General features: G+C 42.3%; 1 protein-coding gene across 1 annotated transcript; it reads left to right on the forward strand.

Moving 5' to 3' along the window:
• Window positions 1-1,436: 1,436 nt before the first annotated feature.
• On the forward strand, window positions 1,437-21,537 carry LOC106582756 (macrophage-stimulating protein receptor). The gene is made up of 21 exons (XM_014166146.2): window positions 1,437-1,732; window positions 5,600-6,915; window positions 13,027-13,203; window positions 13,533-13,655; window positions 13,879-14,049; window positions 14,252-14,415; window positions 14,541-14,676; window positions 14,768-14,904; window positions 15,077-15,256; window positions 15,683-15,779; window positions 15,929-16,147; window positions 16,485-16,631; window positions 17,341-17,497; window positions 17,741-17,830; window positions 17,930-18,130; window positions 18,393-18,479; window positions 18,597-18,778; window positions 18,905-19,014; window positions 19,126-19,291; window positions 19,491-19,627; window positions 19,817-21,537. Exons 2-21 carry the CDS (start codon window positions 5,704-5,706, stop codon window positions 20,046-20,048), a joined length of 4,125 nt encoding a protein of 1,374 aa, XP_014021621.2. The 5' UTR covers window positions 1,437-1,732; window positions 5,600-5,703; the 3' UTR covers window positions 20,049-21,537.
• The last annotated feature ends 2,233 nt before the right edge of the window (window positions 21,538-23,770 follow it).

Below are 23,770 nucleotides of genomic sequence, written 5' to 3' on the forward strand. Positions count from 1 at the left end.
GGTGCGAAAAGTGCAAATCAATCCCAGAACAACAGCAAATGACCTTGTGAAGATGCTGGAGGAAACAGGTACAAAAGTATCTATATCCACAGTAAAACGAGTCCTATATCGACATTACCTGAAAGGCCACTCTGCAAGGAAGAAGCCACTGCTCCTAAACCGCCATATAAAAGCCAGACTACAGTTTGCAACTGCACATGGGGACGAAGATCGTACTTTTTGGAGAAATGTCCTCTGGTCGGGGGTGGCAACATCATGTTGTGAGGGTGCTTTGCTGCAGGAGGGACTGGTGCACTTCACAAAATAGATGGCATCATGAGGAAGCAAAATTATGTGGATATATTAAAGCAACATCTCAAAACATCAGTCAGGAAGTTAAAGCTTGGTCGCAAATAGGTCTTCTAAATGGACAATGACCCCAAAGTTGTGGCAAAGTGGCTTAAGGACAACAAAGTCAAGGTATTGGAGTGGCCATCACAAAACCCTGACCTCAGTCCCATAGAAAATGCGTGGGCAGAACTGAAAAAGCGCGTGCGAGCAAGGATGCCTACAAACCGGACTCAGTTACACCAGCTCTGTCAGGAGGAATGGGCCAAAATTCACCCAAATTATTGTGGGAAGGTTGTGGAAGGCTACCTGAAACGTTTGACCCAAGTTAAACAATTTAAAGGCAATGCTACCAAATACTAATTGAGTGTATGTAAACTTCTGACCCACTGGGAATGTGATGAAAGAAATAAAAGCTGAAATAAATCACTCTCTACTATTATTCTGACATTTCACTTTTTTAAAATAAAGTGGTGATCCTAACTGTCCCAAGACAGGGACTTTTTAAAAGGATTAAATGTCAGGAATTGTGAAAAACTGAGTTTAAATGTATTTGGCTAAGGTGTATGTAAACTTCATACTTCAACTGTAGGTAAACGTTTGACTATGTGCACCATGGTGAACGGATATGTATTTTTTATGTATTTTGAAAGTGATGGAGTAAAACTGGTCCAAGACATGAGTGCCTTTAAGACATTGACCCATGCCTTTTGCATCTGTTCCTGGTCCCCCAGAAGAACATGTTTTTAATAAATCTAGTCAGTGAATAAATGTCCACACTTACCATGAAGTAATTGATCTTGCTATTATTTTAATGTCTTGTTGATTTGAGGTGAGTAGAACTATAATTATTTTACATGTAAATAATAATAGATTTGTTCCTTGAGACTGCACATTCTTTCCTGGGATGTGTTTGAGTTTCTTCTGATAGCGATGCATTTCTGGCAACTGTATGCAGACAGGCCTACCCCACAGCGGCATTCCTTCTGCCAAGAATGCTTGGACATACTGTAGTTGGGAATGTTGGGTTTCCTGTTACCTGGAAGAGTGACAGCGTGATCTCTTGCTTTCATGAGTGTGAAAATTGCTGTCCTTCAAGTGACTTCAGATGAGGATCTCATGAGAGTAAAAAGTAATCTGGATGTTACATAGGAAAGAAAAGAAACCTCAGTACTGAGATTGTGCAATCAAAATTAGTACATACTTCATTGCCGTAGGCGGGGCATGTGAGGAGTGTACAGGGAACCTTGTATTGTCCCACACGTAATTTCTGAAATTGCTCCATAATTTCGCACAGAACTGAAAAACGTGTAATGGTGCCACATACAACTAGACAACTGGTGTTGTGTCTGGGAATCAAGATTGTTCAATTAAACTGGATGCGCGGCATAATTTACGCACTCAGGTATGTAACGTTAATGGCAATCTGACTGGCATATGACTTTACACCAATTCAGTGCTTTTTTAAATGTGTTTATAAATTGTCTTAAACATGCATGCCGGTTGTTGGGCTACGTAGTATTTTTCTCTCCTTCTGTTATCAATTCATCCTGAATGAGATTGTTCCATCTATAATGTACTTTGATATGACGTAGTAGGCAAAATAGCAACTCACTAATTCTTACGCTGCTCTGTCGTTCGAGGGGGGACTATATTATATGGACACGCCTGGTGCCCAAATTGATCACATATGTTAGGCAGCTGAGAGTTGGGACGAACCGGTTCGGTTCGGTTCAGTCATTCTTCATGATGAGCACTCCCAGCTAGCTAGTGCTCGAGGCTAGAAACTTCAGGGAGAATTTGAAACTTGTCTGCCTAAATTGGAATTTGGGAGTGTTCAGACTCATTCAGTATTTATCGGAGTAATAGTTATTTAAAAAGGTTTTTTTTTTACAAAAATGTATATATTAAATGTCGCTTTAGCCAAAGACAGTTTTTAGATAGGCTAAAACTACTCCCAATAGAAATCCCCGATCACACGTGTCATGGCGACGTTGGCTATAAGCCGAACTAAGCATATCCAGGCCGTCAAATCAAAGGCTCTCATTCGATATAAAGTTGTTTTTGGCGAGGTTGGAGTAACATGTTCAACTACTTAAGATATTGCCTCGAATCTAGGTTGCACCTTTCGATTTCGAGAAAATGAACACATCTCTTTCACTTCTCAAACCCCAACGCCTGGCCCGTTTCGCAAGCGTTCCCGGATGTTGCACGTTTGGGAATAAGAAACCGGGCGCTTTAGCGGTCACCCTGTTATATCGACTGATTGGTTCTGTATGGGGTGACAGGCTACATTTACATTGTAGTCATTTAGCAGACGCTCTTATCCAGAGCGATTTACAGCAGTGAATGCATACATTTCATACATTTATTCTCCGTACTGGTCGCCCGTGGGACTCGAACCCACAACCCTTGTGTTGCTCTACCAACTGAGCTACACGGTACAACACTATCTAGTTACATCCAAACAGCAGTGCTCCCTAAGCGGGAGCTGAGGACACTGTGCCGGGTGGTGTTGTGTTGACGGCTTGCAGCGCAAACTTTCCCCATTGAGCAGCAACGTTATACTGTATCATGGTGACATCCAAATGTTTACTACCAATGCAATAGGACAAGTTAATTATAATATAGGCTGCTATCATAATCAAAATAAAATACAGTGGGATGGAAAAAATTGGCCACGTTACTTCCGATGACATGTGATACAGCTGCCCAAAACAACAGCAATGGTAATTCGCACCGGTTTGTCGTTACCTTAGCTAAGTTAATTGGCATGTTACGCTGCTCTGTCGTTCGGGAGAGTCTATATGGACACGCCTGGTGCCCAAATTGACATCCGATGGTGACCAATACTACAAGTAAATTTTTTTTTTTTTTTAAGTTTTAACTAGCACCATGCTGCTATTGTTTCCAGCTAACCAGCATAAACTAGCTAGTTGGGAAGGGCTCATGAGGATGACCGATTGAACCAAATCTACGCTAAATCTCGCTTTCATTCTGGCAGTATATTTTCCTACATTAAGTATATCAGACAATGTAAAGAAACATATGAAATAGGGTTACACAAAGTGTTAGGTATTATTTTTAGTTGAGGTAAAAACGAGACTGAGAAAAATACAGTGCATTTCCACAGTTATGTCAACATGGTGAACGTTTTTGAGTTGTTTTGTCCAACTTTGAACAAGTTGGCATTTCCCATAGAGTGCAACCCCAATGACTCAGTCTGGACTGCTACTCACACATTTAAGTCATGCATACGAATTTGTTTGGATAATAATTAAATCATGTTTAAAATGTTAGTACAAAAAAACTCTCTCAACCACAGATTGTATTAGCAAACCTCCCCATCCCCCAGTAATACACATACTATCTTGTCTCTTTTACAACACATGTAGGGAGAGCAAAGTAAACAAAACTGTGACTCACTGGTCATTAAATGTCCTATCACTCAGTTTAAAAAGCTGAATACATCAAGCCACTGCAGTTCTCTGTTTAGTTCACACCCACTCTTCTCTTTTTCTCTCTGGCTGTCTTTCTTTCTCTCTTTTTCTCTCTCGTTCGCTCTGTCTCTCTCAATTCAGTTCAATGGGCATTATCAGACTCCCGAGTGGCGCTGTGGTCTAAGACACTGCATATCAACGCTAGAGATGTCACTACAGACCTTGGTTCGATTCCAGGCTGTATTACAACTGGCTGTGACTGGGAGTCCCATAGGGTGGTGCACAATTGTCCCAGTGTTGTCTGGGTTAGTGTTTGGCTGGGGTAGGCTGTCATTGTAAATAAGAATTTGTTCTTAACTGACTTGTCTAGTTAAATAAAGGGTAAATAGAATATGTTTACATTGCCAAAGCAAGTGAAATAAACAGTACACATTTCAGATGACATATTATGGCTATATACAGTATTGTAACGATGTGCAAATAGTTCAAATACAAAATTGGAAATAAATTAACATAAATATGGGTTGTATTTACAATGGTGTTTGTTCTTCACTGGTTGCCCTTTTCTTGTGGCAACAGGTCACAAATCTTACTGCTGTGGTGGCACACTGTGGTATTTCACACAATAGATATGGGAGTTTATCAAAATCGGATTTGTTTTCAAATTCTTTGTGGGTCTGTCTAATCTGAGGGAAATATGTGTCTCTAATATGGTTATACATTTGGCAGGAGGTTAGGAAGTGCTGCTCAGTATTCACCTCATTTTGTGGGCAGTGTACACATAGCTTGTCTTCTTTTGAGAGCCAGGTCTGCCTACGGTAGTCTCAATATCATGGCTATGCTCACTAAGTCTGTACATAGTCAAAGCTTTCCTTAATTTTGGGTCAGTCACAGTGGTCAGGTATTCTGCCACTGTGTACGTACTCTCTGTTTAAGGTCAAATAGCATTCTAGTTCTCTCAGTTTTTTTGTTAATTCTTTCCAATGTATCAAGTAATTATCTTTTAGTTTTCTCATGATTTGGTTGAGTCTAATTGTGTTGCTGTCCTGGGGCTCTGTGGGGTCTGTTTGTGAACAGAGCCCCAGGGCCAGCTTGATTAGGGGACTCTTCTCCAGGTTTATCTCTCTGTAGGTGATGTCTTTGTTATGGAATGTTTGGGAATCGATTTCCTTTTAGGTGGTTGTAGAATTGAACGTCTCTTTTCTAGATTTTGATCATTAGTGAGTATCGGTCTAATTCTGCTCTGCATGTGTTATTTGGTGTTTTACGTTGTACACGGAGGATATTTTTTCCGAATTCTGCATGCAGTCTCAATTTGGTGTTTGTCCCAATTTGTGAATTCTTGGTTGGTGAGCGGACCCCAGACCTCACAACCATAAAGAGCAATGGTTTCTATAACTGATTCAAGTATTTTTAGCCAGATCCTAATTGGTATGTCAAATTTTATGTTCCTTTTGATGGCGTAGAAGGTCCTCCTAGCCTTGTCTCTCAGATCGTTCACAGCTTTGTTGAAGTTACCTGTGGCGCTGATGTTTAGGCCGAGGTATGTATAGTTTTTTGTGTGCTCTTGGGCAACAGTGTCTATATGGAATTTGTATTTGTGGTCCTGGCAACTGGACCTTTTTTGGAACACCATTATTTTTGTCTTACTGAGATTTAATGTCAGGACCCAGGTCTGACAGAATCTGTGCAGAAGATCTAGGTGCTGCTGTTTGCCGATCATCAGCAAACAGTAGACATTTGACTTCAGATTCTAGTAGGGTGAGGCTGGGTGCTACAGACTGTTCTCTCTTTCTCTCTCTAACTCTCTCTCTCTCTCTCTCTCCTCACAGAGCTCCTGCTGTTCCCCAGAATGTTCAGGAGGAGAGGAGAAATCTCCTGTTCTCGTGGCTGTAGGTAACAGACAGTAGCAGTAACAGTGCAGTGTGGAGTGGCGATGGTCCCCTGGGCCACCTTCCTGGTGACATGCATGTGGATACAAACCCTCAAAGCCTCAGGACTGTACACCTGTCCCAGGACCCCTCGCAAGGAGGTGGATTTCAACGTTAGCTACTCTATACCCCACTTCCAGACTGCTAAACCCATCCAGAACATAGTGATCAACCCGTACGGGCATGAGGTTTATGTGGCTTCTCAGAATGTCATTGAGGCAGTGAGTGATAGGCTCAGTAAGTTATGGGAGCTGAGGACAGGCCCAGTGGGCAGCCCGGAGTGTCAGACCTGTGCCCTGTGTGGCATTGAGGCTGATCCTGAGGACTCAGTGGACACGAACAATGAGGTCCTGCTCTTGGACTCATCATCTTATCTTACCTCTCTATACTCCTGTGGGAGCTCTCAGCATGGGGTCTGTTACTTACATGAAATTAACTCTAATGGTACCCCACCTAAATCTGAATGTCTCTTCAGGCAGGATGCTAACTCACCCTCCGACTGCCCTGACTGCCTGGCCAGCCCCCTGGGCACTGAGGTCATCATCGTGGAGCAAGGCTACACAGCCTATTTCTTTGTAGTGGCTACACTCAATGATAGTGTGGCACAGAGGTATGGCAGATTGTCCATGTCGGTGCGCCGGCCGCTGTCGACCCTGAATGGCTTTGACATGGTCATGAAGGGTCTGACCGTGCTCCCTCAACTACAGAACTCCTACCGGATCGACTACATCTACAGCTTCTCCACACAGGACTATGTCTACTTCCTGTCTGTCCAGAGGGAGAACGTCCTGGACTCCTCTCTGTATCAAACGCGACTGGGCCGTCTTCCGGTGAAGGACACAGAGGTGTGGATGTACCGTGAGCTGGTGCTGGAGTGTCGCTTCGAGCCCAAACGCAGGCGGAGGAGGAGAAGGACGGGGAGCAAGGTGTTCGAGGACGTGGTTTATAACAGGCTGCAGGCGGCCCACTTCAGCCGGGCCGGGAAGGAGCTGGCAGACGAGCTAGGAGTGGGAGAGAAGGATGACATTCTCTATGGGGTGTTTGCAGAGACAGATGACTCTGGGAAACCCTACAGTAACTCAGCCCTGTGTGCCTTCCCAATTGACCACGTGAACAGGGCCATTGATGAGGGAGTGGAGGACTGCTGCAGCTCCAGTCCAGAGCAGCTTTCCAGGGGGCTCTGCCACTTCCAGCTCTGCGAGAGCTGCCCTCATGAGGTCAGTGGCAGGCCTACTCCGCTTTCTTCTGCTCTGCCAGGGCTTCAGTTAGGTAGTTGGTGAAGCCTGATGGTAGACAGGAATATGTAATAGTTTGGTTGATATTCAACAGTCCAAAATCATGACTATGTCATTGGACTGATATAGGTTATTCTTATTGCATTGTCTATTAGAAGTCCCAGTACTATGAGAGGAGGAAGTCAGGTGTGTGAGAACAGGGAGGGAGGGAGGGAGGGAGGGAGGGAGGGAGGGAGGGAGGGAGGGAGGGAGGGAGGGAGGGAGGGAGGGAGGGAGGGAGGGAGGGAGGGAGGGAGGGAGGGAGGGAGGGGTGAATGAGTCAGATCTCACCAGCACATTGCCATACTGTTGTTCTGCTCTGTTGAGTTTCAGCACATGGTAATAACCATGATTGTAAGGGTCGGAACTGTTGATACTGCCTTAGTACATGAAAGCCCTGCAATCACTGTTCCCGAAATCTTAACTATGTTAGGTTAGGGTAGACTTGACCTATTGTATGATGCCCTATGTTTGAGAAAAACAAATTAAGCTGTGTAATAATATTATGACTATGACTAGGTTAAAGGGTGACATTAATTACTACTTTGAAGAAGAAGAATTGGAAATGTAGTGTATGGATAGTTGGAAAAATAGACAGCAGCTGCATTGAAAAAACTGTATTCGTTTAAAAAAAAAAAGTGTTTGGCTGTGTAATATCCGCTGTCAAGGTGTGGTGACTCTTAAACTTGACAACTCTGAGCTCATAGAACTATGTGTACACCTGCAGGTACGGTGTGCCAACTCAGAGGTTATAAATGGTGTTGATAAAGAGACGGAATGTGAAGGGGAGGGAGTGTATCCCTGCGCCTGGCTCCTACACGTTTTATATGAGCGCATGGAAACAGGCACATGAGACACAGAGAGTGCAAGCACAGGAAAGAGCAAGGAGCAGGGAATGGTCTCCATTTAAAGTAGCTGTGTCACTTCAAAGCATTTTACTGTCTGACTCAACCAATAGAGGAAGAACAGTGTTTGTAGGGTTACTGTTTATAGGAAGGGATACTCTACTTATTCCATCTCTGAGGTGTTTTAAGTGGATGACGCCATGAGTTGTCTGCTGTCGTTCGTCAGTACTGTCATTAGTGTTTAAGTCAATAAAGTACACTGTTACAAAAGTGTAACAGCCAGCCATATTGTCAATGTCAAACATTTCAATGGATTATAGTATTTGTATGAGCACTCAACAAAAATGCTGGGTTAAAAACAATCCAGTGCTGGGTAAATAGTGGACAGAACACAAGTTGGGTTATTTTTGACCCAGCCACAGGTCACTTGACCTGTGATCCACCGTGTTAGATCAGAAGATTGAAGGCATGGCTTAGTAGGGGAGTTACTTTCAGATTGATATATTTGGCCAACTGTGAGAGTAAATTTGATTCCACTTCATCTGTTCTGTTATATTGTCAACACAAGTTAAAGTTGAGCACTGACACTTTTGTATCTTAATGTCGATTACACAAGTTGATTTCTTCAAGGGCCTATGCGTATCCCAGTGTTGGGATAGTTTCCACTTTGTTATGCTGTTGAAATAATGTTATTAATCATTTTTTTATATATGAAATTATGTAATGTGCAAAAATATTGAAGGGAAAGGTACATTTGCAGTGCACAAACATGAGATGAACAAGTGGCCAAAAATACCTATCTGGAATCCACGCACCCAATAGGCCATGCCTCATGAAAATAACCTAAGGATTACATAAAAATACCCATCTGCTGGGTCAACCCAGCATAAAAGTGAATAGAAACCCAATTGAGGGTTAAATTTTAAGAAAATGGTCAAATTGTGTAATCCAAAAACGTGGCCTATTGGGGGAGTGGTTTCAGAGTTTTTTTTGGCCTGTGAAAGTAAATCTCATTCATTTTCATCATGTTAAGTTTATAAACTGAAAATTAAGAAAAATCTATATTTTTGCACATTGCACGTTTTAATATTTAAAAAAATATATAACATTATTTAAATATTATAACAATCTGGTAACTGTCCCAACTTTGGGATATACATAGGTACTTAATGAACTCATTCTCTTGTGTATGCCTTATTAAAGCTACAAAAGCGTCAGTGCTCAACCTTAAAACTTCTTATGGCTTGAATCCCGTTAGCGGGATCGATATGACAACAGCCAGTGAAAGTGCAGGGCGCCAAATTCAAAACAACAAAAATCTCATAATTAAAATTCCTCAAACATACAAGTATTATACACCATTTTAAAGCTTTACTTCTTGTTAATCCAGCCACAGTGTCTGATTTCAAAAAGGCTTTACGGTGAAAGCAAACCATATGATTATGTTAGGTCAGCGCCTACACACAAAAAAACACAGCCATTTTCCAGCCAAAGAGAGGAGTCAGAAAAAGCAGAAATAGAGATAAAATTAATCACTAACCTTTGATGATCTTCATCAGATGACACTCATATGACTTCATGTTACACAATACATGTATGTTTTGTTCGACAAAGTTCATATTTATATCAAAAAATCTCAGTTTACATTGGCGCGTTATGTTCAGGAATGTTTGCCTCTAAAACATCCAGTGATTTTGCAGAGAGCCACATCAATTTACAGAAATACTCATCATAAATGTTGATGAAAATACAGTTGTTATACATGGAACTTTAGATAAACTTCTCCTTAATGCAACCGCTGTGTCAGATTTCAAAAAAGCTTTACGGCGAAAGCAAACTTTGCAATAATAAAAAGCTTTACCGAAAAAGCAATAATCTGAGTATGGCACTCACACAAAAACATGTCATACAATATATCCTCCATGTTGGAGTCAACAATAGTCAGAAATAGCATTATAAATATTCACTTACCTTTGATGATCTTCATCAGAATGCACTCCCAGGAATCCCAGTTCAACAATAAATGTTTGTTTTGTTTGATAAAGTCCATCCTTTATGTCCAAATACCTCCTTTTTGTTCGCTCCTTCAGTTCACAAATCCAAATTCACGACGCGCAGGTCAGACGAAAACTCAAAAAATCCCATTACAGTTCGTAGAAACATGTCAAACGATGTATAGAATCAATCTTTAGGATGTTTTTATCGTAAATCTGCAATAAAGTTTCAACCGGAGAAATCCTTTGTCTTCAGAAATGCAATGGAACTGAGCTACCTCTCACGTGAGCGAGCATGGCTGAGCCTCATGCCCTGCTGGCAGTGTTCTGACTCCAGGAGCTCTTATTCAACTTCACTTCACAGTAGAAGCCTCAAAGAAGGTTCTAAAGACTGTTGACATCTAGTGGAAGCCTTAGGAAGTGCAAAATGACCCCACAGACACTGTAGTTTGGATAGGCAATCACTTGAAAACCTACAAACCACTTCCTGTTTGGATTTCTTCTCAGGTTTTTGCCTGCCATATGAGTTCTGTTATACTCACAGACATCATTCAAACAGTTTTAGAAACGTCAGAGTGTTTTCTATCAAAATCTACTAATAATATGCATATCTTAGTTTCTGGGAGTGAGTAGCAGGCAGTTTACTCTGGGCACGTCAGTCATCCAAGCTTCTCAATACTGCCACCATCCATAAGAAGTTTAACATGTTGACAATACAACAGAACAGATTTCCCAGAATGACATTTACTGTCATGGGTGGCCAAAAATAAATATCTGAAAGCACCTCCTCCAGTCTTCTGCTATGACCCGGTGGATCATAGCTCAATAACCCAGCATCAACAACCCAATTTAAAGAAAACAATGGGTTGTTTGTGATCCAACTGGCCTGGTCAAAATAACCCAATGTGTTCTGCCCAATATTTACCCAAATTGGGTTGTTTTTAAACCAACATTTTTTTTGTAAGTGGGGAAGATCAGATGAAAATGTCTATTGAAGACACTCAAAGGAATGGTAGAGGCATGTCGAGGTAGGTTAGCTAATTGTACTGTACTGGACTAGCTTTATTTATGTTCAGCTGTGTTTGTGTTGGTATATTCTGCTAAAATTCCACTCCATGTTTGATAGTGAATGGGGGAATAATCGATACAGTAACATATCAGGATATTATATTTGATGATATATCGTATAGTATAATTTTGACAATATTATTTTTGCGCTAGTTGGTTTCCTGAACCTTATCCTCACGATTCTATATTGTGATTCGATACTGTGATTTTTTTGCGATTCGATGTTCCAAACATATTGCTCACCAGTGTCTGCTGCAGCGGGACAAGAGAGAGCCATGAGAAAATGTGTTTTGATCAGTCATGGAAATAAAAGTGCTTTAAACAAATTGTATACTAAATAATATATGTGGGAAATTTGTTTGGATTTAGAATGGACCATTATCATACACCCGTCTCGATAGAGGGGAAGTGGAAAAAAATACATGTCATCTATGCACTTACATAGCGAATGGAGGACGCTTTTCTCGTTATTCATTTTCATGCTAGCCAGGCAGGCTATACTCCTGTTGAAAAGAGAAGCAATGTGCTTAATATTAGGAAAGTGGAGAAATAAATATAATAAGCCTATAGAAAGCTGATTGGAACCTCCTCTTTTTAGTAGAGGCCATCAGAACTCTGTGTTCTCAAGCAATTGCATAGCCTATAGAAATGTTGCTTAACATGAGCTCATGGGCTCTCATGAAGTGTTGGATTAGATTTTGTATTATGTTTGCATTGATGTCAGAGTGATTAGAGGGACAATAGAGTGCTGAGTACCAGGCAGTTAGCAAGTTTGGTAGGCTACTAATGAGCATCAGCATCATTAAAGCTTGAAAAAGCCTAGTTACCGTGACTAAATGGTCACATGGAATTTGGACTCGTGACCGCCGGTGTGGCGGTAATACGGTCACCGTAACAGTCCTAGTTGTGACTAAACTTAACAAAAAGAAGAAGAAATTACATTACCAAATCAAGATAAATTACATAAAACACAATGGGAAAAGACTGGAGTACCTTAAATGATATCATGGGCAGAAAACCCAATTAATCTCCATCGTTCATTGAAGTTGATGGGTTATTTATAACAAAACCTTTCAATATTGGCAATCGTTTCAATTACTATTTCACTAGTAAAGTGGAAAAACAACAGTCAACCATCATATTTTTGTATAAAAGCTTAAATAATGATTGAGAAGGATTGCTGTTTTGAATTTGGTCAAGTTCACGTGGGAGAGGTGGAAAAACTATTGTTATCTATTGTTTCACAACACTCTTAAAAACACCAATATTCAGGTTGAATAACTACTTTTGGTGTTTTAAAGTACTTCAATTCTGTTTTGAAATACATTCTGTGTATCGTAACGCTTACATTCAACTACCCTCCAAACACATTTTAGGTTAGGTGCACTACTTTTCATGGTTTTACTACACGAAGATGGTGTTTTGAGTCTTTCTATTTTCACAGTGTGAAGCCATGGTTCACTACTGTTTTATAGCTGTTTTCCTTTACGTGTCAGTGTTGTTAGGGCTGTGCTCTGTTACAGGGGTGAGGGCTGGAGGTGCCAGGGCTGGGGTACATCCTCCCTCACAGTGGAAGATTCCCCTCGCCGCTTCCTCTGTGTGTGTGTGTGTGTGTGTGTGTGTGTGTGTGTGTGTGTGTGTGTGTGCGTGTGCGTGTGTGCGTGTGTGTGCGTGTGTGTGTGTGTGGGAGGGAGGGTTGGTGGGTTCAGGACATTACAAAAACAAATCAGATTAACTTATTGCAGTTTAATGGAGGATATGACAAACAACCAATATAGGCAAAGTGGGATCCCGTGTGGCACAGCGGTCTAAGGCACTGCATCTCAGTGCTAGAGGTGTCACTACAGACCCTGGTTCAATTCCAGGCTGTATCACAACTGGCTATGATTGGGATTCCCATAGGGCGGCGCACAATTGGCCCAGCGTCGTTAGGGTTTCGCCGGGGTAGGCCGTCATTGTAAATAAGAATTTGTTCTTAACTGACTTGCCTAGTTAAATAAAGGCGAAATAAAAAACAACTATGTAATGTAAAATAAATCAATCTAAAAAGGGAAGTGGAAATTGTGTGAAATGAGTACTCATGTCTGAGTAGTCAGTCAGTCACTATGAGTAATGTTGTTGTCTCTATGTGTGTTGTGTCTGTGCAGAGCTCAGAGAACAATTCTACGTGCATGGAAAGTCCCACCCTAGTGTCTAAACCCTACTACAAAGTGGACCTCTTCAACAGGTACATGAACAACGTCCTGCTCACCTCAGTGTTGGTTACCATCATCGGGGACAACACTGTGGCACACATTGGCACCAAGGACGGCAGGCTGCTGCAGGTACACTCACTGTGTCTATGTGTTTAGTGTGTTTGTGTTGCAGTAGAGTAAAGTCACTGAGATGTCTAGTAGGAGAATATGAAATTACAGTGTCTATTTCATGAATGCAGATTCAGTGAAAGTGGGGGTAGATTGAGCTATATTCAAAAATTGTACCATGTGCATGACTGTCTTTCCTCAGGTGTGAACATTATACAATCAGTTTTTTCCAATGAAGATCATTAGCTCTCTCAGCACTTTAACCAACTTAAGTAGAACATATAAATCCATTCCTTTCATAGGTCTGCCATGGCTCAATGATATAACTGTAGTGTCTTTGACTGATGTAGCTCATCCTGAGGAGGTCAAGTCCTATCATCTTTGCCAACTATTCTCTGGGTGAGGGAACAGAAGTGTCCAGGAAAGCTGCTGTGCAATCCGACGAGTCCTTGCTTTTTATTGTTGGAAATAAGGTGCCTTTCCTATTCAGTCATAAGTGCTCGTTACCACACTTTGCTTATTTGTTTTACTTTTGACTTCTGAAGGCAGAGCATACTGTAACAATTTCTTTCCCGCTCCCTTTTTTTTCTCTCTCTCTCTCTCTCTCTCTCTCTCTCTCTCTCTTCCTCTCTCCCCCTCTCTCTTCCCTCTCTCCCCCTCTCTTCACCTCTCTCTCTTCCTCTTTCTTTGTAACAGATGTTCAGTGTGTCTCCTAAAGGGCCAGGATGTAAACACTTTCTAACCTGCTCCACATGCCTGGCGGCGCCCAGGTTTGCAGGGTGTGGCTGGTGCTCGGCGGTGTGCTCCAGGCAGGAGGAGTGCCCCGCCCAGTGGAAGAATGAGTCCTGTCCTCCCTTCATCACAGAGGTAAGACTGCGTGGGAGCCGGAGTAGGGAGTGGCTCTTTTTAAACTGATCCTCTGTTATAAATGTCAGAACAACGACCACCAAACACATGGGTCGAAGAAACCGACACATTGTTAATAGAATATTTGGAAGTGAGTAGTTGAGCATTTGAAGAAAAGTCAACTGCATCATGTTTCTCTGATTGTATTGTATGGGGGATCCAGTTCTTCCCTAAGACAGCTCCCCCTAATGGTGAGACAGAGCTTAAGCTGTGTGGCTGGGAGTTCCAGTCTCCTATAAGACCAGCCATCATCAGCAAGGAGACCCACCTGGTGAGGGTGGGAGAGACCCCCTGCACTGTACTGTCAGAGAAGAGCAACAGCACACAGTAAGTAACAGACACAGAATGCATGGAGACATCCAAACTTCAAATCAACTCTGTCAAATGACCTCATAGCTTTGTTATTATTGAGGCTGGAGTCAACACTGATCTTTCACCCTGACCACTCCTAGGCTGGTGTGTAGCATTCACCCTAATGTTACAGGCCGATACCAGGATCTCAACATCACCGTGGAAGTGCATGAGAGGAAGGTGGAGGGACGCTACTCAATCCAAGGGCAGGCTCAAATTATAGGGTTCACTTTTGTGGTGAGGAGGATTACATTTATTTGACTGTTGACACAACTTTTTATTCAAAACAATCTATTTCATCCACCCTAATGTCTACAATTCTATCCAGGAGCCAAGTATCACAGAAATCATACCTGACTACGGGCCTCAGGTAGGGGGGACTTTGGTCACACTGACAGGGCCTCACTTGAATACTGGGATGATTAAGACTGTGTCTATAGGAGACCAGGTCTGCCCCATCAAGAGGTAATTATGGGCATCTACTGTTTCACCTGTGCAATTTGCTCTCTCAGCCTGGGTGTCTCATTGTAACTGTAGAACCTGTGCCTTTCATAGTACACATGACTTTTACTGTTTCTGTCTGGATCTATTTCAGTGTCCATAATATTATGTTATTGTCTTACTGTGTCTCTGTCAGTGTCTCTAAGGGTACGGGGACCATGTCCTCCATAGTCTGCCTGTCTAAAGGTGTGGCAGCAGTGAAGAAGGTGCCCGTGAGGGTTGTCATTGACCAATCCCAGGTGTCCACTAACAAAATGTTCCACTACAAGAGCAACCCTGTGATCACTGAGATAGGGCCTGCCTGCAGCTTCCGAAGGTAGGCCATACAAATGGATACTAGCCACTAGGCATGATCTGTGTGCTTCTGGGCCTAGCTGACTGACCTGCAAATGTTGCTGACCAAGAAGACAGTGATAAGTCAAATGTATTCAGGGCAGTGCCTACACTTTTAGCTGAGGGAAAACATGCTGAGCAGGAAATGTGCAATCTCTCTAGAGGCAATGAGGTAAACCTAAGTGAGGATGTGATTAGCCAACAGAAATAAACAAGCTAAGACCTGTTGTGTAACAATGCTGTGCCTTTTCTGGGTCACATTTCAGCGACTGGCACAACCATTTGAATAATAATAGAGAATAAACTGCAAATAGTGCTGGTTTCTCTGGTTTCTACAGTCAGCAACGTTGACCTCTAACACCAAGTCTCCATGTGTTTGTTTTTCTCTTTGTTCAACCCTGTGATTAAGTGGATCCAAGATCATCATCAAAGGCAAAAATCTGGACTCTGCACACAAAACTGTGATCCACTACAAATCCACCAAACTGAAGAAGCCTCTGCATCGTGTAAGTTATCCTGCAGGGGCTCACAACTCTGGACTTCATAAACCTATGATGGGGGTAATATCCATTAAATGCCAGTCTTTGATTTTATTTGATTAAATGACCCCAGAGTACTGTTATTGACACTATTTGATGTGTTGAACATAACCCAGGTCTGCAGCGGCACAGCAAACGCCACGCATATGGAATGCTTTGCCCCCGTCTTCCCCAGAAATGAGACAGACAAGGGCTCAATCAATGTCAGCATGGACGGGGCCATCAATCTGGTGACGAAGAACTTTGAATACCAACCAGACGCCAGCATCACCCCCTTTGAGTATGAAGGCAACGTACTGAGCCTGAGCCCTGGACAGACTGAGGTTTCACTGCATGTACGTTCACAATCATACACACAGGACTCAGCTTTGAAGAGAGCCAGTTACGTAGTCAGTCAGTCAGTCAGTCAATCAATCATCATTGTTTTCAACAATTACAGTAACTCTAGATTAATCAATTGGTTGATGGGTGAATCTAACCACAATTTTTGTTGTATAAGTAGTGTAAGTAGTTGATTTCTTAGGTACCAGTGGGCAAAGCTGGTTGAACTGACTTCATTGCAACCAGTTTACAACTGAAACAGTGTGTAATCTGGTTTTAAAGATGTCATTTCAAGCAGCAATATTCAAGCTCCAATAAATTCCTCATTAAGGGTTTTTCCATGTTCTGCAGCACAACAAGCTAAGCATGGTGAGCCTCTGCATGGAGATCATAATGACCATCGGAGGTGCGAACTGCAGAGTCCAAGTACTGGACAACGAACTGACCTGCAGGATCCCCAAGGATCTCATCATCCCCAGGGAAGGTTCGCCTGTCATGGTGAGCTACTGTAATGGTTAACCTAATTGATCTTAATCCTTAAGAGTCTAAGCCGGGCGGCGGGGGGGGGGCTATTAGCCCATAGAAAGCATTAAATACAAGGGAAAACAAAGTCAAAAAATAAATCAAAAGGAACTTTCTTGTCTGGGCATTAAACTACTACCATATACACTCAGTGGCCAGTTTATTAGGTACACCACCCCCTTCATGAAAATGTATCGCTCCTACAGACAGTGAGTCACGTGGTCATAGTTTATTATATAAAGCAGGCAGACAGACATTGAGCCATTCAGTTACTGTTCGATTGAACGTTAGAATGGGCAAAACGAGTGACCTAAGTGACTTTGAGCGGGGTACGATCGTCGGTTCTAGGCACTCCGGTTCCAATATCTCAAAAACAGCCGCCCTCCTGGGTCTAGGGTGTACCGCGAATGGTGCGACAAACGGAAAACACTCAGCCAGCGGCAGTCCTGTGGACAAAAGAGCTCGTTGATGAGAGAGGTCGAAGGAGAATGGCAAGAATCGTGCGAGCTAACAGGCATTGATATTTGAATTTCTGTTTACTTCCCAAATTAAATTAATTGAAATGGAATTGACCCTAACCTTGAAAGCAAACCATCAATCCATTAGTAAACTGGTCCTTAAATTAAAGCGATATCAAACTGATCCCAGAATAAGGTGTGAGTAATATCCTGTTTTTTTGTCCTAGGTGTTTGTGAATGGGCGTGCCTATGAGGTTGGCACGGTGGTCTTCGTCAACAACACCACCAACGTACTGGTTATCATGTTTGGAATTGTCATTGCGTTGTGTGTTGGTGCTGCCATGGCCTTCATCACCATGAAACATGTGAGGAGGAAGAAGAAAGGTGAGGACCGTTACTCTGTGTGGAATTCGCTACAAGAAGATGTACTTTCATTTACCAGTACTCTTAAATGATAGCACGGGTTAGACAAACCTACATTTTTTATGCCTTTAACAATTGTCATGTAAGCAATAACTTACCATGTGTGCATTTAAGACATTTCATATTTTCTGCTAGGTATCTCAAGTTTTTGAGTATGTACTGTATAAGGCAATGTAATTCATGATGTTGATGAAAACATTTCAGCCAAAGTAGACACTCGTTTAGCAAGGATGTTTGTCCGCAGTCGGATAAGCAGCAACCCTGACCAATCCCCCACAGGTGATTATCGACAAGGTAAGATCCTTGGTGAGAACATTTATTATGGTTCATTAATCTTGTGATTCATATCAATGAATCAATGGTTTCGCTTGCCGTGTCTCCTCTGTACTCCAGAATGGTCCAACCAGGTGAGCCAGAGGACAGGCTCAGGAGGGATAGCCTTACATAGCCTGCTCTACGCTGCCACCTTTGACCCCTCAGCCACACCTCTGATCTCATTGGAGACCCTGAGACCTGAGCTCCTGGAGGAGGTCAAAGACGTCCTGATCCCAGCCGACAGGCTCGACGTTCACCACAACCAGATCATCGGCAAAGGTATGGTCTGGATAACCCGTTCCAAGATCTGTTTGTGCTGTCTTGCCAACTCCTATGGTCATTGTCATGCCAAACAGATCGGGACCTCCTCAGATACTGACTAAGAGAAGCAAAATGGGTCTGGCCGTCATATTCATTAGAATCCATCTATTTCTATTTCTACTCATTTACCTGTTCATTCTTTTTTTTCTTTTTTTTAAAGTATGTAACTAGACTAGCGCCATATCCCCAAAAACACTGATGTCATTTTGTCGTTATTCAGGTCATTTTGGGACTGTGTACCACGGCTACCTGACAGACAACAATAACCAAGAACAGTTAATCCACTGTGCTGTTAAGTCATTGAACAGTAAGTGGATTCTTCTCATTTTGTTGGGCTGAGCCCTCAAGCCATAAACAACTGTGCTAGTCATCTGTGGTGTATGTCTTGCTTGGTACACAGAGTTCAATTCTCCCCCTCTCTCAGGGATCACAGACCTGGAGGAGGTGGAGCAGTTTCTGAGAGAGGGCATCCTGATGAAGGAGTTCCATCACACCAATGTTCTCTCCCTGCTGGGTATCCTGCTGCCTCAGGAGGGGCTCCCCCTGGTGGTGCTGCCCTATATGAAACATGGAGACCTGCGCCACTTCATACTCTGTGAAAGGAGGGTACGTTAAAGGCCTACTTTTCCTCATACTTCATAATAACAAAGTATAGCCACTAGTCTGCTCGTCAGAGAGAATGTACGTTTATATTGTTCATGAATGACTCCTGTGTCACCTCTCTTCCTCCAGAATCCAACAGTGAAAGACCTGATTGGCTTTGGGCTACAGGTTGCCAAAGGGATGGAGTACCTGGCCCAGAAGAAGTTTGTACACAGAGACCTGGCGGCTCGAAACTGCATGTAAGTGCAGGGCAGCTCTATCACTCGTTAATGTTATGTTTATGCTATTTCTAAATCCAGTGCCTGGCTGTCCCATCTATAAAGTCTGTCTATTATCTATGGTCTCTTTAGGCTTGATGAAACGTTCACGGTGAAGGTGGCAGATTTCGGAATGGCCAGAGATGTGTTTGACAAGGAGTACTACAGCATCCAGGACCACAGGAAGGCCAAGCTGCCAGTCAAGTGGATGGCCATAGAGAGCCTGCAGACACAGAAGTTCACCACTAAGTCAGACGTGGTGAGTGATTATGACTACTTCAGTTTTCTTATAGCCATTGTATACTGTATCAGTCTTACAGTACGAAAAAGTATGAAAATGGATGCACTCACGTAAGTCGCTCTGGATAAGAGCGTCTGCTAAATTAACCTGGTCCAGGAGGTGCTAAAGATCCAGTTCTTGTAAATGTTTTCTAGCTCTTTATCCCTTGTCTTCACAGTGGTCATTTGGGGTCCTGATGTGGGAGCTGTTGACCAGAGGAGCGAGCCCCTATCCTGAAGTGGACCCCTATGACATCACTCACTTTCTGTTAAAGGGACGCAGGCTGCACCAGCCACAGTTCTGCCCTGATGCTTTGTAAGTGATCTAGTGTAAGATCATTTTAACGGGCATCCGGCGGCACGCGGATCACCCCAATCAAAGTTTCCCATTCCTGATCTACAGCTATTCTATCACAGTCGTTTATAGCTGTTGTTGTTGCATTAGGAACTCTGTCATGGTTGTTGACAGCTGTTGTCATTGTTCTATGCTGTTGTTTCTCTACAGGTACTCCATCATGCTGGAGTGCTGGGACCCGGAGCCAGAGCTCAGGCCTGACTTCCACACGCTCGGCCAGGAGGTGCTAGAGATCCTGTCCTGCCTGGAGGGAGAGCACTACATCAGCCTGAAGGTGACCTATGTCAACCTGGACCAGCCAGGGCCTTACCCTGCCCTTACCACCTCTGCTGATGAGGCTGAAGCCTCTGGATCAGACTCAGACAGCGTTGTGTCTAGCTGAGGACCACAGAGCCTCAGGGGTCAACAGAACTGACCGATCCATACCATACCAGAATTTACTGGACCAAACCAGACCAGGACAGGGACAGTAGGGCATGGTCAGAGGGCATGGCTTGGGGCATGACCATTCACCATAGATGGAGCGCTCCCCCTATTCCCATCCACAACGCAGTATTAGTACACAGAAATAATTGTTCACTTCTGTTACTCAAGACTGGATTGGTAAGGAATAGAATATTGATTATTGACTAAGAAGACCTTGTGAAATGTGTTTACTTGTGTGAGCATTCACACTGGATTTCAATGTAGTTTCCCCTTCCTTGTGAGTACACAAATTATGACTATATCATATTTGTCTGTACTTTCAATGCACTTGTGTTTTTTTTTTTTTTTTAAGGAAGATTTTCAGGTGAAGAAATTGTATTTATAATGGGACACCAAGTGAACCTTCTCCGTGTCTGAAGCACAGCTGTAAATATGAACAACTGAATGTACAGTATACTGTATGCCTGAAATGTGTATATGTGTTATAATAACTAAGGACTCTGATTTGAACTTGACATGTTTCACATTTGTCAGTCATATTTTTCAAACTTTTTTTTGCTGGCATCCAAAGACATGCCTTAGAGATGGTCATTTGTGTTGATGGTCATTTGATGTATGTTTCTGAATGTGGCCATTGACTGAACTGGTCATTCTCATTGATACTTCTGAGAGGATATTTCAGTGAACCAAACTAGCGTTGTCTATGGTTATCTGCTAGCGTTCTAGTAGATACACATAGACTTCCAGTCATTGCGCTAACGCTAGTTAGAATTGGCTTGCGAAACTACCTCTTACTTCCTTCATACTGGGCACAGAGACATACAATTGGTACCCATAAATGAATCTGAAGTAGATACAAAATATCCCTTTTGAGGGGCAATCTGCAAATGGTATATCCATTTGTGTATTTTTAAATTAACAATATATACACCTTAACTTTTCAAAAATATAATTATAAATGCCTAATGAGCTTAGATCAACATTTATGCCCCTTCCGAACCCATAATAGATTGTTTTACTCTATTGTTTGTAAACAATGTAATCGTAAAGAAACACTGTCAGCGTATAGCGTCAAGACATGGTTAAATCTATACTATCCTTGCATCTATAGCGCAGACCATGAATTTTAGGGTGGTTACAATTCTGTTTTGTTGTTGTTTGAACTGCAGATTGTCCCTTTTACTCTGAGGTATAAGTATGCAACCCATATCTTACTGCTTGTTAGTCTTTAAAACCACCACTGGATGTCAGCAAAAACCTTTGTCGCCAGTCCTTATGCTGCAGTATTCTGCACCTCATGAGACCACGGCACAGACAAGACCTTTGTTACAACAGTCTATGCTCCGGAATTATGAAACTGAAAGTTGATGAGAAGGGTGTTTATGCTTGGTTATGATTGGCACTGGCAGACTGTTGTCGGTCTCTTAAATGGCACTGAAATCTCACTCCCCATATCCTCTGTTCATTTCTTTTATTTCAGTCGGTAGATGTGGATTCAGTCACCTCCAACTGTGTTTGTCTTGTTGGTGGTTTCTGGTGGATTTAGAAACATCAATCAGAAAACACAAATCTGAATGTTTGTTTCAACATGAGGATAGTGAAATATTCCATTTTAAACGCAGCCAATCTCAGATGGTTTCTGTACAGTAGCTATGAATAGTGTTCATGAGAGATAGATTTTGGTTTATTGGCTATACTGAAGGGTTCTAAGTATTTCATAGACTTATCTGACCTCCGTCCTCTGAGCCTCTCACTCAGCTGAGCTGGAGATATTCTCACTGTGGAGATGATGATAGGTTTACATGTCATAAACAGCATCACATTGTGTGTGTGTGTTACGCACGTGCGTGTGCACGTGAGTGTGTGTGTGTGTGTGTTAATGTTAACCTTTTCAATTGGTAGGGTGTTCAATCAAAAACATAATTATTATTTTGACCAAAGGGTAAAATAATATGTTAATTGTGTAAATAATCCTCTAAGAAAACCAATGGTCCAAACCATTGGTCCAAACCAGGACGTCTTTGAAAAAGTGGTCAAAAATAAGGAAAATTGCACCACTTCTTGTCAACTAGGCTAGATGCTGTGCGAGGATTAAGGTTAAGGCTCACTTTCCCGTTGAACCCGTCATCTTTCTTCTCAAATCCATAGGACATAAAACAATATACAGTAGAGGTAAGATAGATATTGATTTTGAAAGATGACATGTAGTATTTTCTTCTTTTAGTATACACTTTCCATATGAATGCGAAGTTCCAGTCCTTTTTTCGAAGATTTCTCACTAAAAACAAGTGTATCTCTTTGAAATGTCATCGGAGCACTAAGTGTACCACAAGCTTTTGTATTTTCAAAGCCTTGTACATTTAATTCAGCTCGTCATGCTAATTTAGCTTTTTGTGACCCGCGGACACCACTTTGAAGACGCGTAAAATCCTCAAAAGTTTCTGCAAGAAAGCTGCATGGCTCTGTCAACCGAGCTCAGTGCTTATTATCGGATGCATTAGGTTACGAAATCCCACTGTTTGGATATACTGTAAATTAAATGTTAGAGAAAGACCCCACTGAACTATTCAGAACATGAATAATCATATTTGTCTTGGTAAAATGTATTTTCTGGGCAGAGTGGGTGGAAACCCTACAATTGGGCACTCAGCTTGCTCAGTGGTCTTCAGAGAGAAAAAGTTTGAGGAGACCACCACAGTACATCGTATTACAATTTCTTATTTTGACAGAATGCAAAATAGGTAAAGCTTGGTATAAAGGGCTTTTATATAAACAGTTATGTAAACGTGTTATACAGTGTTGTAGGCTGCGGTACTGATTCATGCTTTTCTGTGGGTACATGGTCCTTGAGACAAGTGTTTTTTAATTCAATCTGGAATGACGATCAGAGAAATTGGCTGGCCTGCTAATGCTGTAATGACTGGTGTACTAGCTGTCCTGTTAAGCAGCCAAGGAAAGCAAGCCATTTGCACTCACGGAATGGTGATGCAGAGTAATTTTCCATCACTCCTGCAGTGCTTTTTCTTCAGTGTTGTTCTTTGGGGGTGGGTAATTGTAACCCAAGCAGGTTAGTTTGCAGGTGAGGGGGATCTTGAAAGGTTGGATGGGAGGCAGGGAGAGAGAGAGGGAGGGAGTAGGAGGTGGATGGTGAACTGAGCTGGGCTTGAGGCTTCATCAGAGCCTCCTCCCCAGCTCTACTCTGTGCAGGTGGGGGGGGGATTTACAATGACCTGCCTAGATTGGACTCTACTGCGAAGGGTGAGCTAAGAATGTAGGATTGCTTAAAGCTATTGATTTAACAGCATGTTACCTGAACGAATGGGTTTTTACTATAAAGGTAATAGCTGCTTACATTTTAACACTTTAAAGGGCCATCTAAAAGGTTTTTAAAAAGTTCAGAAAAGCTGCAAAGAAAAGGGCAACGGGGAATTGAATTCTGTATAATGGTAAATGATCCAAATGATCACCGTTCTGTTATGATCAATGGGCCTCAGGACTCTTGCATGGTCCCCGGTATTAAACTTATGCTGAGTCCCTCTCTTTCACCATCACAAGGCACACTTAAGAAAAACTAGAAGATTAATCAAAATCTAATTATTTCTTTATGCAGAAAAATGTAGCTGGGTCATTCCTACCATGCGGTGCCATTTGGACCTCATAACTTTTGGGGTAAAAAGG

The sequence above is a fragment of the Salmo salar genome, chromosome ssa22, assembly GCF_905237065.1.
Source record: "Salmo salar chromosome ssa22, Ssal_v3.1, whole genome shotgun sequence".
NCBI classification, from domain to species: Eukaryota; Metazoa; Chordata; class Actinopteri; order Salmoniformes; family Salmonidae; genus Salmo; species Salmo salar.

What these genes read in the sequence shown, in the direction of transcription:
- LOC106582756 (XM_014166146.2), top strand. Translation starts at nt 5,704, where the DNA reads ATGGTCCCCTGGGCCACCTTCCTGGTGACATGCATGTGGATACAAACC. An exon ending in TTTTTATTGTTGGAAATAAG is followed by an intron (nt 13,656 to 13,878) that starts GTGCCTTTCCTA and finishes TCTTTGTAACAG; the next exon opens with ATGTTCAGTGTGTCTCCTAA. An exon ending in GGGAAGGTTCGCCTGTCATG is followed by an intron (nt 16,632 to 17,340) that starts GTGAGCTACTGT and finishes TTTTTGTCCTAG; the next exon opens with GTGTTTGTGAATGGGCGTGC.